The sequence below is a fragment of the Biomphalaria glabrata genome, chromosome 8 (assembly GCF_947242115.1).
Source record: "Biomphalaria glabrata chromosome 8, xgBioGlab47.1, whole genome shotgun sequence".
In the NCBI taxonomy this organism is placed as follows: domain Eukaryota; kingdom Metazoa; phylum Mollusca; class Gastropoda; family Planorbidae; genus Biomphalaria; species Biomphalaria glabrata.
The window spans coordinates 12500339-12518847 of NC_074718.1; the positions used below are offsets into that span (position 1 = coordinate 12500339).

Sequence of the window (18509 nt, forward strand, 5' to 3'; positions counted from 1 at the left end):
TAGAATTCACACAATTTGTATACGAATTTATTACTTATATTAAAAATAAATATGCAAATTATTTATATTTCAACCTATTTTTAGATTATTTCGCCCCCCCCCCCCCTCTAGTATGTTGGCCGATTGGTGGGAACGGGAGGGGGCGATGGTATCAATCCCGCCCCCCCCCCATACACTTTCGAGTGGGGGGGGCGGTCCAATTAATTTGTAGAAATCACAGCTCGCTAATAGAATCAATGTAATATCTATATTGTGTAGACTTGTTATTGATTTTTTAACCGATCTTTATATTATGTCGTTCCCTGTTTGCCGATTGGTGGGGGGGGGGGCGGGGGGACGAATACCTCTTCTGCCCTTCCCACCTTAACCCTTTGAGTGGGGGGGGGCGGTCCGTTTTTATGGAGAAATCATAGTTTGTGAACAAAATTAGTTGATTTAATATATACATTTTATATTATGTCGCTCCCTTTCTGGTATTTTGGCCGATTCGGTGGGGTGGGGGGGGGGGGCGATTGCATGTACTGCCCTCCCCACTCTAGCCCTCTGAATGCTGGGGGGGGGCGGTCCTATTTTTGTGAGAATCATAGTTTGTGAACAAAATTAGTTGAATATCTATATAATATAAACTACGTATTGATATGTGACCCATTGTATATTATGTCATACCACAAGCTAATCTCAAATAGTATCATTAGTAAATTTAAATGAAAAAGGGTTGTACCAGGAGGGCGATACATGCAATCGCATTTCCCCCATCATAATTTATATACACTATAAATTAAATTCTTATATTGAGTCGCCCAACCTCTATTCTTTAATGCCAAATGCAATCTTTAGCAGAAATTATTAACGGAGCGAGGATTAATCGTTTTCACTCTACCGCTCCTCCCATTTCCAGACAGAGTTAATTTAATTTCACATGAATTTATCATAATTATTTTAAGTAAGACTTTGCATTGGAAAAGTTAGAATTCAAACGAAATTTTTCAGTATTAGAGCCATGATTGAGATGAGTTATAAACTCAAATAATGTTTTCATAGTCGCCTTTTACCAACCTTTACTCAATCTGATATTTTTCTAGTTAAATAAATTTGGGACTATAATTCACAATTTATAACTCAATCATATTGAATACTATTTATTGAATAATTTTTTTTTCGGCGGCGATCCCCAAAGCAAAAATCTAAATATGTGGGGTATCTTTTCAAGGAACAAATCGGTTTTATTTGCAATGTATTAAGGGCCTATAAATTCATATTAAAATAATTTTCAAGTACAACATTATTCAAAAGGTCCTTTTTTAATAGTATGAATAATGAGCTTCGAACTCCATTGATGAATAATGAGCTGTAGATGTCAGGAGAATACGTTTCTGCAGTGAAAAAAGAAGAAAACGCTTTTGGCGTCGGGGCTTCGCCCCGAAATCCATTGATGAATAAAGAGCTGTACTTGTCAGGAGAATGCGTTTCTGCAGTGAAAAAAGCAATAAAACGATTTTGGCGTCGGGGCTTCGCCCCGAAATCCATTGATGAATAAAGAGCTGTACCTGTCAGGAGAATGCGTTTCTGCAGTGAAAAAAGCAATAAAACGCTTTTGGCGTCGGGGCTTCGCCCCGAAATCCATTGATGAATAAAGAGCTGTACTTGTCAGGAGAATGCGTTTCTGCAGTGAAAAAAGCAATAAAACGATTTTGGCGTCGGGGCTTCGCCCCGAAATCCATTGATGAATAAAGAGCTGTACCTGTCAGGAGAATGCGTTTCTGCAGTGAAAAAAGCAATAAAACGCTTTTGGCGTCGGGGCTTCGCCCCGAAATCCATTGATGAATAAAGAGCTGTACTTGTCAGGAGAATGCGTTTCTGCAGTGAAGAATGCAAGAAAACGCTTTTGGCGTCGGGGCTTCGCCCCGAAATCCATTGATGAATAAAGAGCTGTACTTGTCAGGAGAATGCGTTTCTGCAGTGAAAAAAGCAAGAACCCCACAAGAGAACCTTATAGCGCTGCCCCTGTTGTTTTGTTTTTCGCTGAAGGTTGAGAAATGCTGCTTTTTTATAATTCTAATATATATATATATATAAACATATATATATATATATGTATGTATATATGTGTGTGTGTGTGTGTGTGTACGCACGTTTATGCATAGGGTTAGGGTTTACTGGGCGTTAGGGTTAGGGTTTGAAAAAAAATCGCCCCCCCCCCCACTTCAAAGTTCTGGATCCGCTAGTGTTCTTGGATCGAGTTGAAACTTCACACAAATATTTATTTAACCATGAAACACGATGGCCTCAAACAATGCAACAAGGTTTGAGTCTTTGATTTTCTCAATGTCTTATTTGATGCGTGGGTTTGTAGGCATGCAACTGACTGCAACTCTATTATAAATTCCAGTTCTAAAAGGCTTGCGATTCTGTACTGCGTTTAATTTCTAAAAGTATTGAACTGTAAAAGTGCAAATTCATTTGTTTCTTTTCCTGGTATCTGATACCCATCATTTTTTTCTGTAGCATTTACACTCAAAATCTTGAATTCTTCTTCCAGCCTCAGAGTTCAGTGTCCAGCTATTACAACCTTATAGAGGATATATTAATTTAAAAAAATAATCTACACTCCTTTATATAAAAAAACCAACATTTGCATTTTTGTGTAAATACTTTGGTTTATTTATTCTAAATACATCAATAAATAAAATAAATGTAAAAAAATTGATTTCTACTTGAAAACTTCTGTATTGGGTTTAAAAGCGTCTTGGGGGTGATCCAATCTTAGCGCCTGGAATGTATAAGATTTAAATAAGAAATAACACACGTATAAATATTTTGTAGTTCTTTGGTTAAATACAATTTTGCTTTTTACTTTTAACACTGATTTTTACTTTTAGTTTAAAAAATCTAAGCATTTGCCAGATTGGCTTGTGACGTTTATAGCATTTCAGAGAGCACCAATCGAAAAACTTACCAACGTGAATGGCCAGGACCGGGTCGTCGCAGTTTGAGCAGACATTGATATGGGCGGTACCGTCGTTGTACACCTCTACCGTCTTGCCCGTGCATCTGTCATTGTCAATGTCACCGCTGATGACGTCACAGTACCTTCCAGCAGGGAGACCAGTCTGAGGATTTTGAAATTAAGAACTACATTTTTTTTCTTAAATACAATAATAATGTAGTTCCTTTAAAACTTTTTAAAATTTTTTTTTTACCAAGATACTGATTGATTACAACACGCACACTCACACACACACACACACTCACACACACACACATATTAATTTTGGGAAATAAAATGTATTTAAAAAAACAACAAAACATTGCCATTATGCAAGCCATATTAATTTCTGGTATCCGTTAGTTAAACGTGCTAAGTTTACATCGAATTGGTCTTGAAATGATCTTTAGTTAGAAAAGAAAGAGAGAAAAAAGAGAACGAGAGCGACATCAAGAGAAAAAAAAAAGAGAGAAAGAGAGAGAGCCAAAGAAAGAGATTCAAAGACCAAGAGTGACAGAAAGAGAGAGTGAAAGAGAGAGAGAAAGAAAAAGAGAGATTTAAAAAAAAGAAGAAAAAGAGAAAGAAAGAGAGAGAAAGAGTAGGGAAGAGTATGATTAAGAAAAAGAGAGAGAGAGAAAAAATAAAGAGAGTGAGTGCAGTTTCTTTTTCTTGCCTCCTTGTTCCATGATTTATTTGAATAACGGACTCCACATGGATCTAGCTCGAGACTTACTCCAACGGATATACCTCCACTCAGCATTCTCCTAACAAACTGCTCTTTAACACTAAGGTACATTGATGTTCTTGCTATGTGTCTCTATAGTCTCATTTGTTTTCAGCCAACATTCACGAACTAAAGAGGGCTACTATTAAAAAAACTGAGAGATGTATTCTTGGACTGTTTCACTGACCTGTACATTTTGATTGATGTCAAAACTTTCCAGATTTAGGGCAATGAAACCTTTGTTGCCTCTGGAGAACGCAATTTGATAGTCAGCGCCTGACCACCAGTTGTTGAGCGCAGTACCAGAGACCATGTTTCTGAAGCCGACCATGTTGTAGATCTGTCTCCATCTGTAATGAAACCAGTGTTTGACATTGTAACGAATTGTAACGTTATATCTGTAACTGTACTAACCTCCAAGTCTAACTATCAACAGGCTCAAGTTCGCGTCTGTGTCGTGGTTGCTTAGCAACTAAAGGAATCACGGGAAGATGTAGTATACTACGAGGCTATTCTAAACTCGTTGTGACCTACATACTAAAGCACCCATGACGCTGACTATACCATTAACGCAAACTATACCATTGTGAGTGTATGATAGGTGAAATTTTTTGTCTTTTGCAGAAAAGTTGATCTAGTTGTTAATAAATGTCAAATACTAACTAGTCTTGGACACTGACTGCAGAACAAGAGAGGAGGATCCTAGAAATGGAATTGAAATGCTATAGAAAGATACTAGACATCACATACAAAGACCGCATAAAAACGAAGAGATTAGAGACAGGTTTATTACAGCTATTGGACCCCACTATGACCTGCTAACTATAAAATTCTAAAGCCATATTACACGGTCTTCGGACTTGCAAAGATCTTCCTTCTGGGAACAGTACCAGAAAAAGAAGAAGAGGCAGACAGAGAAAGAAATGAGAAAACAATATAAAAGAATAGACGGGCCTGCTATTAAATATTCTATCCACATCAAAGACAAAGAAGAATGGAGAAAGACAGTCGACATATTTTGTGTGGTGCCCCAACGGTACAACAGATATGGGGAAGGAACTGAATAGGATAAAATTATTCAATTATTCCTTCTTGTTCTCAATGGATAAAGTACTTTAGGAATACATTATATAATGTATATGAAAAGAATTTGTTTCCATCTTCTGATCGCGTGCATGTCTTTACCTGGGATCCTTGGACCAAACGAATCCCCAACCTTACAACAATAAAATTTGTAATCTAACCATTTGATTGACCACCTACCTATGCTCACAGCTCCAACCGTTGGTGCAGGACATGCCGCTAATCTGGACGCTGGCCGTGGTCATGTCGCTGTTGTGTGGTGGCCCCTCGTAATTGTTGGCCCTGTTGTACTCGAAGCTGCTCATTATTTGAGGCATGCCATAGGGATGGGCCAGCATGAAGGCAGTGGCCATCTAATTTAAACATAAAAGATTTTATCCATGTCATAATAATCATTTTCAATATATCTTTCAAGCTTTAAATGCTCATTTTGTAGTTTTTGTAATTGTATATGGGTTTAGTTGCGTTTCTATATCCAAAGATCATAAAATGTAGTCCTTACAGTGTTAGGTTATCCGTTTTAGGTGCGATAGTTGTGTCAAGATTTTCATTTAAATATAGGTGTGGGACTTGGTTTCAAAATAGGTTTCTGACATTAGCTTACAGTCTGGCCCACAGAGAGACATAGAGATAAAAGGAGAGATACAGTCAGAGAGACAGAGACATATATAGTCATACACAAATATATATATATATATATATATATAGAGAGAGAGAGAGAGAGAGTGAGTAAGAGAGAAGAAGAAGAGTGCTAGAGAGAGTCAGAGGAAAACACTGATCCCTAAATAAAGGTCTTTGCGAGACTTGAGGACTTAGTAATATAGCCATAGAGATTTCGTTTACGTATTTGTCAGTAGTTAGCAGGCCATTGTGGGGTCCAATCGATGTATTAATCTTGTTTTTATTCTCTTCGTTTCTGGTGCCTTCCTTGTATGTGATACCTTAGATCTTTCTGTTTCTTTTTATAAAGCAATGTATTAAAGGCATAAAGGAGAGAAAATGTAACGAAAAAAAGAAAGGGAAAAAAAGGAAGAGTTTAGCTAGTAAAACAGAGAGAAGTGTTAGATAATGATGTACCTTGTAAGGTTTGGGCTCCCAGTGTGTCAGAACGCCTCCACCTCCACCGTGACCTCGTTGGTTGTCATGGTTATCAATGAAGTTGACCACTTTGTCAGATTCCCACATGCCCCAGCCAGTGCCCCAGCTGCTCAGAAACATCATGGGGTTCTGACGTCTGTGGGGAAAGATGAATATATTTTAAATATAATGTAAGCATTCTGGACAGCTTACAAAACAAAACAAAAGACTAAGAAACTAATACTAAAAGACTAAAAAGAAGATGCTAAAAAGGTAAACAAGAGATACAGACTATTTACACAAAAAAATATTGGAAATCTAAATCACTGGTGTCGAAAAAACAAACAACAGATGCTGAAAGACCAAATAAAAGATGCAAAAAGACCAAACAACAGTTGCTAAAAGACCAAACTAAAGATGCAGAAAGACCAAACAACAGTTGCTGAAGACCAAACTAAAGATACAGAAAGACCAAACAATAGATGCTGAAAGACCAAACTAAAGATGCAAAAAGACCAAACAACAGTTGCTGAAGACCAAACTAAAGATACAGAAAGACCAAACAACAATTGCTAAAAGATCAAAATAAAGATGCAGAAAGACAAAATTGCGGCTGCCAAAATCACAAAGCAGATGCTGAAATATCAAATATAGAGGCTGAATAGATAATAGCTTATTATAACAGACCACACAGCAAATGATGAAGAAACTATTAGCAAATGTCGAAAGACTAAACAATAGATGCTCAGCAACATGCAACTTACATAATTATTGAAAAATCCTTCGTACTTGATTAAATTCGCTTTTTATCAGTGGGCATAAGCTCAACCACCTAAAACTCGTTTAATTTTGTTGATTTAGATTTATATTATTGTAGGTATAAGTACTGACCTGAAAACATTGGCCAACTGCAGTCCGAATTTAAAGTTGAGAATTCTGCCAGTAGCTAAGTATTCCTCGGCTTTGATAGCTTCCCATCCCTGGTCTATAACCTCCTGATACACAAATGGGCGCCCTCCATTTGGGAGATCCTTTGATATAAGTCACACACTTATTAAACTTAAAGAAGCATACATATAGACATTAATTTTATTATTGATTTGTCAACATGACTTTTTTTCTGGAAAACTTTGTTAAGGAATTTTTAAAAAAAAATTAGTTTCATTTCTTTAATCATTGTTTTATTATTATCATTCGAGTTTAGGCAATGAACACAAGCATTTTGCACAAAGCCGTCTTATACTTTTGCGCATGTTTATTACAGGATTGATATTTAATTGTGTCTTTTAGAGGCACTTTCTATACCCAATATGGGAATTTCTTTTTGCTATTTATCAGCTCGCAGTATTTTCTTGGGTTGTGGCTAAAAACTGGGTGGACCGGTAATTCGAAAAAAGCTGTACATATTTTTCCTAGAAATTGAGCAGTGTTTAGTAAACATGAAGTTCCAGTCCCCATGTAATATCATTGGATGGACTGTCAATAGAAGACCTTGATTGTGCAGTGCACACTGGATGGACTGTCAATAGAAGACCTGGATTGTGCAGTGCACACTGGATGGACTGTCAATAGAAGACCTTGATTGTGCAGTGCACACTGGATGGACTCATTGCAATAACGTAGTATTAAAAGGAATAAAAAGAATATCATACTATAAATCACCATCAACTTAAAAAAAGATGGAATTGATTTAAACAACAACAACAACACTGTATGTTATTAATTTATTTAAAGACAATAAAAAAAAATCAATTCCTCTAACCTTGACCTTATTAAAAAGTTCTATCAGATCCCCAGGCCACATGTGTTTTGCGGCGTCCACTCTAAATCCGGCCACTCCGAAATCAACCAGGCGATTCAGATAGCCGGACACTTCATCTCTCACGTAGTCTTTGCCCAGCTTTAAGTCTAGAAGTCCGCTAAGACGACAATTTCTGTAGAATAGATTAGACACCTCAGGATTGAGAACTAGTTACCAATGCCAAGTGAAAACAAAGAAATAGATAAGAATAATGAAGCTTTAAGATTTAGAACTAAGTACATTTTTCCAAAGCATATGTAAACTTTGTCTGTCTGTCTTGCGGAATTTTTTTTTAAACACTTTCTCCAACACCCAATCTCGGATCTAGTTGAAATTTTGTACAATTATTTCTTGTACCTGACAAAACAAGAATAAAAAAAAGAAGTAACCAATTATTTAATTAATTGTTGGTAATGAATTATTTTGCTTGCTATCGAACAAGAATACAGAAATTGTACTTGACAGATGTTGTGGTAGATATATAAGTTGAATTAGCCCCCTTTACACTTTGTCTAGAGAATTAGGTCGTCGATTAAAAGTTTGAAACTAACAATAGATAACTCTGAGACCTTTTATTTTCATAAGCACTTTGCTGGCACAGTAGCTAGTGTATCGGCTTTAAAAAAGTGGAAAATAAAATTTTCCTTCAATATTTTGTATAATTAATTTTAAAAACTGGACCACGCTCACCTGACTTCCTCAACGTTGTCGTAGCTGTGGATATTCATGTCGCAAGAATGACACAAACTTCCGTCGTTAAAGTCCGTCGGACCGTAGGGAACTCCCGGAAAATGAAGGTTGTCTCCATCGTAGAAAGTTCCCTTCGTGCCAAAACCTTGACCTCCAGCCCCGGTCATGTGATTAAAGACGACATCGACGTAAATTCTAATTACAAATAATACCAGACACAATAATATTGAACCTGCAATGTACTTTAGTTAATTAGACTCTTGTTTAATTAAACAAATTTTCTACATGAAGTCACTAAATTATGCTAGATTTTCATCTACAAGCAAAAAGACTTGTATTATTGTCATATTTTAAAGAAAAAAAAGGTAGCTAACCCTTTCAGGAACTTGAGTTCCTTGAGGCACAGTATATAACAGGGTTTTTTTTCTTTTAATTGTAGAATTTGTTAATTATAGAATTTTTTAATTTTAGACTTTTTATTTGTAGAATTTTTAATTGTAGAATTTTTAATTGTAGAATTTTTAATTGTAGAATTTTTAAATTGTAGAATTTCCGAAGTAAAAAACAATCATTAAACGTTGTTTCTGTTCATAAACTAGAAGCAGAACTAATTATAAATTATGTACCTCAGATGGATCACCGTTACTCTGGAAGAAAGATATTTATTCGTTTTGCTTCAGAGCATCTCCAGTTGCTTCTTTCAGCTCTGTTAGCCCCATTTGAGTCCAGTACATCACCGCGCCAGTTTTTGGGCCAGCGCGCCCTCACAGCCCATTTAAATGAAATCGACCCTTTGGGGGGGGGGCGTTTTTGCCCCCGTTGAAAACCACTGGTATATCATGTACGTCTGTCTCTTTAGCCTAAAAAAAATGACGGTGGCAGGTAGCCAGCACAGTGATCAGCTACTTTACTGAAGTCAGATACTCACTAGAGATGGGTAAAGTCCGGGGTGTCTTAAAATCCCAAAACCTTAAACTTTTAAATTTCATTTGGATTAGAACTCAAGATTCATCAATTCCTCATTTTTTGGTAACTATCATCTTTACCACTCGGCCACTACATCTCATGTTTATAGCAAACAGGCGTTATTATAAAAAGAAAGCGCGATACAAAAAATGTGTCAAAAAGAAAGTCTCTACGTAACCCGAGTTGTCCCAACATAGTTTCTTATATTGTAAAATGTCTTGTTCGGAACCCCTTCTGGTAAAATCGCCAATGTAAACTGTCCTTTATATAGCTTCTCAGACAAGCAACTGGCATGAAATATTTTAATGAAAAACGAATTGACCTTTTTATTTTAAATGTAATGAAAAAATGTATGTCGGAACCTACCTAACCCCAGAGTTGTTACACTTCTCAACCATGTTACGGAACTCATCCTCAGAGCCGCTCCTGGTATGAATCTTGTAGCTGACGGGTTGATAGCGCTCCCACCAAGGACGGTAAGGGTTGGTGATAATTCTGTTTTCATTTGCTGGTGAGGTCTGGGATAACGAAATATAACCTCATAATTCACTTCCATTTTTCTACCTTAGAGTTAACAATAGCAGTCTAAACAATTTGTTTAAATGTATTATGATCTAAGCTTTCATTCTTTATCGGGCAAACAACTAATCAACAAGATTTTGATCTCATTTTTAGAGACCAAGTGTGCTAGAGAATGTAACTAGCAAAATCAGACAATCAGTAAACAAGTATTTCAATGAAACACAAAAAAAAAAAAACACAATAAAATGCGAAAAAAAAAAGCCAGTTGAAAGCTGACATCTCTGTATTATAATGTAGATCTAATAATATATTTATTTAAACTTTTAAATCAATCAGTTTCAAAATAGACCTACTTTAATTCTAAGATGATTATAATATTTAAAAAAATTATAACGTCCAAAACAGACTTATCAGAGTATGACCGATTAACTAACTACTTTTGTCCTGAAGATATACATTAAAGCATTATACATTAGAGCTGAGCTCCTTTTGTAACCCGAGTCCAGGTTCTAGGTTTCAGTTTCCAAGCATGAATAGTTTGCAAGCTGATGAGAGGAATTGGAGAAAACAGGAAGCGTGAGAGAGATTTTGAAATAATTAGACAAATTAAGCAATATCAAGGACGCTAAGCAAAGGACAGCTTTCGTCAAGTGAAGAATATAAATTACTTTCTCTAGTTCAATCAAACCATTATAAAGGTATTAAAAATGCTATGTTGCCTTACCTGGACACCACAAAATCCATATGGTCCAAGAAATCTCACACACTCGGCGGCTATGTCGTTCCATTTCCATTCAAATAGATGGACAATACCGTCTCTGCCCCCAATACAGTGAGGGTCAGTGTAGGCCGAAAGGGCTGATGATAGCGTATATTTATATAGGTTGGTGATTATATGTTTTAACATTATATTAGAGTCCTAAATAAGTAATCTAAACTGATCTAAAATTTTTATTTTATTATTTTATTCACAAACTGAATATTCTCTGAACATTGTAGCATAATGAGACTTCTATTTCTAGTTCGAGTTACATATGGCGGTGATTATCTTTCATAAACCACAGCTAACAAGTGCAAGTCTTAAGCCTGTGAAGTAAGTGAGTACATCAGGAACCCAGACCGGACGAACCTAATGTGCAGATTTCCAAGGCCTGAAAAGCTATTACAGCACGTTGAAGAACGGCTCATGTTCATTGGTTCGTACTATGCAAGGATCAAGCCTAACGTGGAAGGAAGACCACTCGTTACAGAAGGCCTAAACACTAACCTGTGACGTGGCAACGAGCTATTGGTCTAAACTGTTTACCGGTTACGACGTAGCATTGCCGTAAGTCAGTGTTGAGGCCTTTTATAATGATTGCTGTCACCGGCTTTGTTTGGCGCACGTGCATTGCGCACTGCTGCAAGTGTTTCTATGTTTAAATTCTGGCCTCTCAAGCGCTTCCTCACGTTGAGTTTCTATAATAATGAAGTCTACCTAGTAGCTAGCTAAGATCTATTTGATACATCACTCATCATCTTTTCATTTTCAAACTACCATGTCAATGTCTAGTTGATTTGATAAGATGCATGGTTTCCCAATGGTAAAGTTTTTGCTAAGGAGCGTCACAGATGTGTCACGAAAATACCATGGAGAGGGAAACTCTCATAATAGCATTGGATGTCTCTGAATCCAAAAATTAAAAACAAAGAAATTAAAATATGGGAGAGAACCGCACAATTACTTCCTGTATCTCTTAATACCGCCAGAAGTATCTCCCTTATTAAATGAAACAAAAGTAACCATTAGTTAATTAACTAATTTGTTAATTTTTTTTTGATTAATGTATTGTCGTGGACATTGAGTAACTTGCAAAATTTCAACTTGATTCAAGAATGGGGAATTGGAGATATAATGTGTACAAGATTTTTACCAGACACACAGAGTGAGCTGAAATAATCTTTATAGTAACTTTTGACTTTGTTTTTTAGAGGCTATTTGAAACGCTTGATGTTGGAACATTTTGACAGAAGATGGAAGATTATCTCTAATAAGAGCCCAGCCTACAAGAACATCTAAATTTTTATTTACTTCTCCTATTCGCAAACTTGATTCACTTTATTTTTTAGAAAGCTTATATCAAGTCCATCTGTCTGTCTGTCTGGTAAAAGTCTGAGCATGTTTTTTCTCTCAGAACTTTCTCGGATCAAGATCAAACTTTGCACACTTAATCCTTCAACGGTTGAACCTAACAAGACACAAATCAATAAAAAAAAATACTAATTAGTAAATTGTTGTTGATAAATTACTTTGCTTGATATGGAAATAAGTTGATTAAATGCACTTAATAAGAGATTTGGTAGTATATATGGATTTCATCCCCTTAAAACGTTTTAACATTTTTGTCTTCCACTTTCCATTCTCGGATCAAGTCGAAAGTTTGCATAATTATTTGATAGTTGAGGACAATACGAGAATCTATCCATTAATTAACCAATTAGTTTATCAATTAGAAAATTAGTTACATTTGCTATATAGCGAAAAGTAAGTTAAACCCTGTAATTTAAAGTAAATGGCAGTAAAGAGCGTTTCTTTCCGTTTAGGCAAGCTTTGATTTTAAAGTATTCTTTTTTCTATTGCTTTGCTTTTTTGTTGTTGTTTTTAACGCTTGTCAAAACGAGGCTTGCTTAGAGCTAATGTAAACAGTTATAACTTACCATAGTGAAAAAACGTCACCAGTAATACATGAGAAATCATTGTTGATAGCTTTGCTCAAATCAAATGACAACCTGGGTCTGCCTAGAGTTTAAACAGACAATGGATCCTTTGTGTTATATTGCCATAACAAAGTGATTTTTTTATTTCTTTGAATTGTATGTATAAGTGTATGTAATTAGTAATTGACTTAGTAAAAAAGTGTCAATGTTGCTGTCCTGTGTTGGTCTGCTTAGTGAGTTATGACTTTGTAAATTAATTTAAACAAAGTAAAGTAAATAGTTTAAAGAAAACAGTACTCCGACAGGTAACCAACTCAAAGAAAATAATTATATATTTTAAAATCAGTCATGATATAAGGTGGCCTGAAGATAATTAGGCAGGACAACGTTACCTAGAGGTACAGCGGGATGGTCTCAGACCGCTATGGGGAAACTTTGTTGCGCGAATCGCTACCCCCAAAAAGAAAATTAGCTTGCAAAAACATTACTTAAGGAGGGCCCTTACAATGGAGAGCTATGTTAATTGTGCCAGGGAAAACTAATTAAAGATGTATTGAAGTGCTACAAAGGTTTGTTCCACAGGAGAAGATCCCAGGTTTAAGACATGTCAAGGACTAAATTCTACACTTACTAATAGTTTGCCTTCGTTAAAATTATTCCTTATTTTACATTTTCATCTATGGGGGACAACTAAACATAGATTATTTTTTGGTGTATAGAATAAAAGAAGCATTGATCACTGATGTATTGTAAAACGTTAAAACTAATTTGTTACGTACTTTTAAGCAATGTAAAATTAAATTTATAATCTCTTTAGTTTGTATCATTTATTGAGTTGGTAACAGTGAACTTTCAATATAGCGTCCTGGACATTAATTTATCTGTTTATTAAGAAAAATCTCCCAATCTTTCTCTTTTTAGCGGCCCCCGAAATAGGAATAGCCGTTATTAGTCATATGTGGTCTGTCCGTCCGTTGGTCCGTCCCGTTTAGGTCTTGTAAACTTAAAAAAGATATTGAAAAATCCGACTTCATGATATTTTATATCTTTCAAAAATCTGATGCAACGGCTATTTTTGTCTTTTCTGAATGCGAAAAACTAAATAAATCAACTATGCCAGCAGTTTTTTTAAAATAAAAATACACCCTTTTTAAAAATATTCACTTAATAGTAAAAAAGAAACACAGGTGACTAGTAATGGACATGACCATTAAGCACAGTATTAACACAATAAAGCAAACGTTTTTGTAATTTTTGTCAAAAATTGTTAAAAAATTGTATTACCAAATTAAAAACTTTCTGTCATACAAACTACAATATTTACAAAAAATCTATTTATTAAAAATCTATGTATTATGCATCTCCATCTCGACAGGTCTGGGAAATAAAAAATTCTCGACCTGCATGGCGACATTTATGCACTACGCAAAACAGCAGAGTCTCTGTTCAGGGCTTTTGCAAGAGAGGATTTGAACCTCTCAAGCCCTCAGTTAAATGGAGTTTGATGATGATGATGATGATTATTATTATTTATTATGCATATAAACAGACTATAATTTTAAACACGTATAGTACAACACCATACAAACAAAGATATAGGGGGCCTATATAAAGAAAGGGATTTTTTTTTAAAAGAGAAAATGATTTTGAATAAAGAGTTTGACCTTTTACAAAAACAATTAACCATTCAATAACATCAGTTAGACCACAGTTAGGCCAGGCTCAGATTTAACTATATCTTCATAGATTCATAACTATCAGTTCATTTTATCAACATTAACAATGTAATAAATAATAATAAATCTCCGTATCCTGTGGTATTAAGTCGTTAGTCGAACGAACAATACAACAGTATCAGCAACACTTTCAATACGTAGGGTTGTAGCTGTTGATAGTTTGTAGTTCATAGTTTCTGATATTATTTCCGAAAATATTTGAAACCTGCCTTTTTACCTGCCTGAACGGACCTTTTCCAGGGCCAATGTTTAGTTTGTGTATCCACACAAATAGTCTTTGTAACCTTGTTTTTTTAACTAAATTTTTACAAAGCTTATATCAACTCACTCTGTCTGTCTGGTAAAAAAAAATTGTACACATTATTTCTCAAACTTCCCATTCATGGATGAAGATGAAACTTGGAGAAATAATTTAATTAATCTTTGTACCAGACAGACAAACAGAAAGACAGAGTGAGCTGCTATAAGCTTTGCAATAATTTATTATTATTATTATTATATCTTTTATAGAGCGCTACTTTCATGCTTATAGCAATCTCAGAGCGCTTTTGGTCCAATCTCATTTGTGGACCAGTGGCGGGGGGAGGGGATATTAAGGAGTTGGTTTTCCGTGCTGCCTTTAGGCGCTCAGTAAACTCAACTCTGCCCGAGTCGGGTGCCGAACCTCGAGCCCCCTTCTAGGTAGCTAAGCCAAGCCAAGTTCAAGCGCACTTGGCCTCTCGACCACGCTTTTAAAAAGTGCCGTGTCTTGTCTGCACACGTCAGTATTGCAAGTGTAAGGTGGTGTCAAATAAACCACCTGAAGGACGCGAACCCGGAAGTTGGGTATTGGGAGAGGGATAGTATTAGAAAAGTACGAAAAAAGATATATAGCCAATAGTTTAGAGCAGTGATGCCCAAAATACGGCCCGCGGGCCAGATCCGGCTTGCGACGTGGTTCTATCCGGCCCGCCGAAACTTCGACACAACGTGGAGAAAATTCCCCCTCCAAAAAAAAAAAAAAAAATTGCAAAAAATATTTTTACTACTTTACTTTACTTTCATATTTTCTCTGATGTATTGATACCATGACCTTAAATGTTTTCATGTTTGTGCGTCTATGATCAGGAAATGTAGAATCTAACAGGACCAGTGGGCGGATCTTTATGTTTTTTTTTATGTGTGGAATATGATAATAAGCCAACATTTTTTATTTTATAAAGAAAGTGTGGCTGTTTAAAAAAACAACAACATTAACATATATATCAGCATTATAAATTAAACATGGCGCATCCTTGTTTTGGACCACGAATAAAAGATAGATTAACTACAACTAGACGTTGGAGGATCGATGGGAATATTTACCAAAAGAGACATGAAGATGAGTCGATTTTAAAGACATCTACACTGTTGCTAACATTTTAAATAGAGAAATGAAGTGTCAAATATGACACGAATGTAGTACTAAATCCAAGGGGTTCTGGTAAAATAGTTCAGAACAATTTCATTTAGTTTTTGTAACTTTTCGATCATGTGGCCCGCGAGACGAGTTTTGGAAATTAAAATAGCCCGCAGGTCGAATTAGGTTGGGCATCACTGGTTTAGAGAGAATCGAATTTAGAACTACCGAACACAGATTTATATTACATAAAGTATGCAATAACTTAATAAGAAAAACAAGGTTACAAAAGACAGTTTGTGTGGAAACACAAACTCAAAATCGGCCCCCGGCTTCAATATTTTGAGAAAGAACATCCAAATGAAATTTTATCAAAGATAAATGAGTGATAAGAATGGAGAAAGAAGGTTAACAGATCTTGTGTAGTGCCCCAACGGTCCCACAGATCAAAATATAGGTGTAAGTGAATGTAAAGTTAGATGTGAACCTGGCCTAACTAGTTCCCCTTTTAGACCTTGTGGTCTATAGGGCAGATGATGTAAAGTTCATCTGTTTTTGTGACCTACGGTTAACGAGGGTGTCATGTAATGACCAACCGCCTATACTTTTCCCCAACTAATGTCAGGTAGCCATTAAAGCTGAGTGGACTCAGAGGCGCCCAAAGGTTCCAAAGTTGAAAATCCCAGTTTTCACCAGGATTCGAACCCGGGACCCCCGGTTCGAAAGCGCTTTACCGCTCAGCCACCGCGCCTACCCTGGCCTAACTGATGTCTTATAATTGATCTAATTGTTTTGAAAAGGCTCAATCTCTTATTCGAATCCTAAAAAAAAATAAAAAAAAAAAAAAAAAAATTCCGCAATAAAACAAATGATCAGTAAAATGAAGTTCATAAGATTAGTATTCATTTTAAATTAGGTTTAACTTATAATGCATACTAATTAGCTTTTTCTCATTAAAAAAACTGCTTGCATAACTGATTTTAAACATTAGATTTTTCGCTTTCAGAAAAAAAAAAGTAGCCATTGCATCAGAACTTTGAATGGTCTAAAATATTGTGATGTCGGATTTCCAATATCTTTTCTAGTTTACGAGATCTAAACGGGACGGACGGACAGACATTTCGCACAAAACTAATAGCGTCTTTTCCCCTTTCGGGGGCCGCTAAAAATGAATTTAAAAAATACCTTATCCTGTAGAGCAGAAATCATGGGAGGACGATTATAGAGAGGAAATTATAAAAGTTTATGTTAAAGACTTTAACTTACGATACAAAGTGAATTTATGAACAAAATACGGTTAGATTTTCGCCTTCGAGAGAACAGTTGTATTAATACAAGATTAAAGTCTTGAGAAATCGTGCGGGCTCATAACTGTTGGAGATTGAATATTTGTGTTGTATTGAATTGTTTTCCAGCAGAATTGGGCAACATTAAACGTAAGCACGTAGAAAACAAAAAGTTTACTAAATGTTTACAATACATTAAGAAATACGAACTGCCTATGTTGAGTACATATTGTTGTTAGCTTGGATACATAGGCAAATATATATGTCAACTTTTTTTTTTTCGTCTATGTTTAACCATATCTCTAAGAATCTAGAAGTAATAACTACAAAAGTAAAGCAATATTATGTATCATCCTAATTAGAAATAATTGCGCTACCTGATAACAGAGCGTACATGAGGTGTGAAGATTTAGTGCTGAAAGAGCGTTTTAACAAGTATACTTATTTGGTCCCGCATCAACGCCCTGGACCACGTGATTGCACGCACAGACCGCCCACTTGCTATCCATTACAGTCCCCGCTGCGGAGGTTGATGTTGGTTTGGTGCCTTGTCGCTGTTAAGCGTAGGCGAAGGGTCCGGATCACTGGTTCGAATCCACGTCTGCCTACGTTTCGCCACATTTTCTTTGCCTTCTTCCTTAATAACCTTGACACCTTAGTTCTGCTATTGTTAGATGTTACGTGCCATGCTTATTCACCATTTGTGTCAGCTCTATAAGCTTCCCACTCCATTTGTTAGCTGCCACCGAAAGGGGAATAGCCGCTTTCTGTTTTGTGTAGTCTGTCGGACCGTCTGTCCGTCCGTCCAACCCGTTTAGATCTCAGAAACTAGAAAAGAAAAAAATGAAAATAGGAAAATCGAACATCATGATTTTTAAGACATTACAAAGTTCTGATGCAATGGCTACAATTTTTATTTCTCAAAGTGAATCATTTAATTTTAAAAACTAACTATGCAAATAGATAACTAATTAGACTTAATCCAGATTGTGTACTATATAGATCTAGATTCTAATCTAGAATTTGGGATTATATTTTTGGATCTAGATATAGTCTAGATCTAACTTTTAGTCTAGTATAAACAAATAAATAAATGTACTATAAGCAGAAAATGTCATTATCGATAATAATCTGTACATTTTGTAATTAAAAATACAATATCAAAACACTAACTCAAATCGCTCTTCTGATATATTAATTTTAGTTTTCTTGCCAATTTGTGAAAAAACATATAATATAGGTTATTCAGTTTGATTTCAAGTTAACAGTAACGCCAAACGATTCTTTGAAATTTTTTTACATTAGGGGTCGACTACCAGTTCTGCATAGGATTTCTTTGATTGAGACCCGATCTCTATAGCTGACTCCTAAAATCCGTCTTAGCCATCTTTGTTGAGCGACATTTAATTTTTAATATCACTTGTATCAATACGCTATGGTCCTATCACTTGTCTCAATACGCTATGATCCTATCACTTGTCTCAATACGCTATGATCCTATCACTTGTCTCAATACGCTATGATCCTATCACTTGTCTCAATACGCTATGATCCTATCACTTG

The 18509-nt window shown here is 35.7% G+C and overlaps 1 protein-coding gene across 1 annotated transcript; it reads right to left on the reverse strand.

The window, feature by feature from the left end:
• Positions 1 to 2637: 2637 nt before the first annotated feature.
• On the reverse strand, positions 2638 to 17443 carry LOC106080281 (alpha-amylase-like). The gene is made up of 12 exons (XM_056039514.1): positions 17324 to 17443; positions 12547 to 12628; positions 10574 to 10707; positions 9694 to 9845; positions 8362 to 8556; positions 7633 to 7804; positions 6762 to 6901; positions 5871 to 6027; positions 4974 to 5146; positions 3898 to 4060; positions 2957 to 3110; positions 2638 to 2770 (listed from the first exon to the last, which is right to left on the reverse strand). The coding sequence occupies exons 2-12, from the start codon at positions 12584 to 12586 to the stop codon at positions 2736 to 2738; spliced, it is 1515 nt and encodes a 504-aa protein (XP_055895489.1). The 5' UTR covers positions 12587 to 12628; positions 17324 to 17443; the 3' UTR covers positions 2638 to 2735.
• Between the last annotated feature and the right edge of the window lie 1066 nt (positions 17444 to 18509).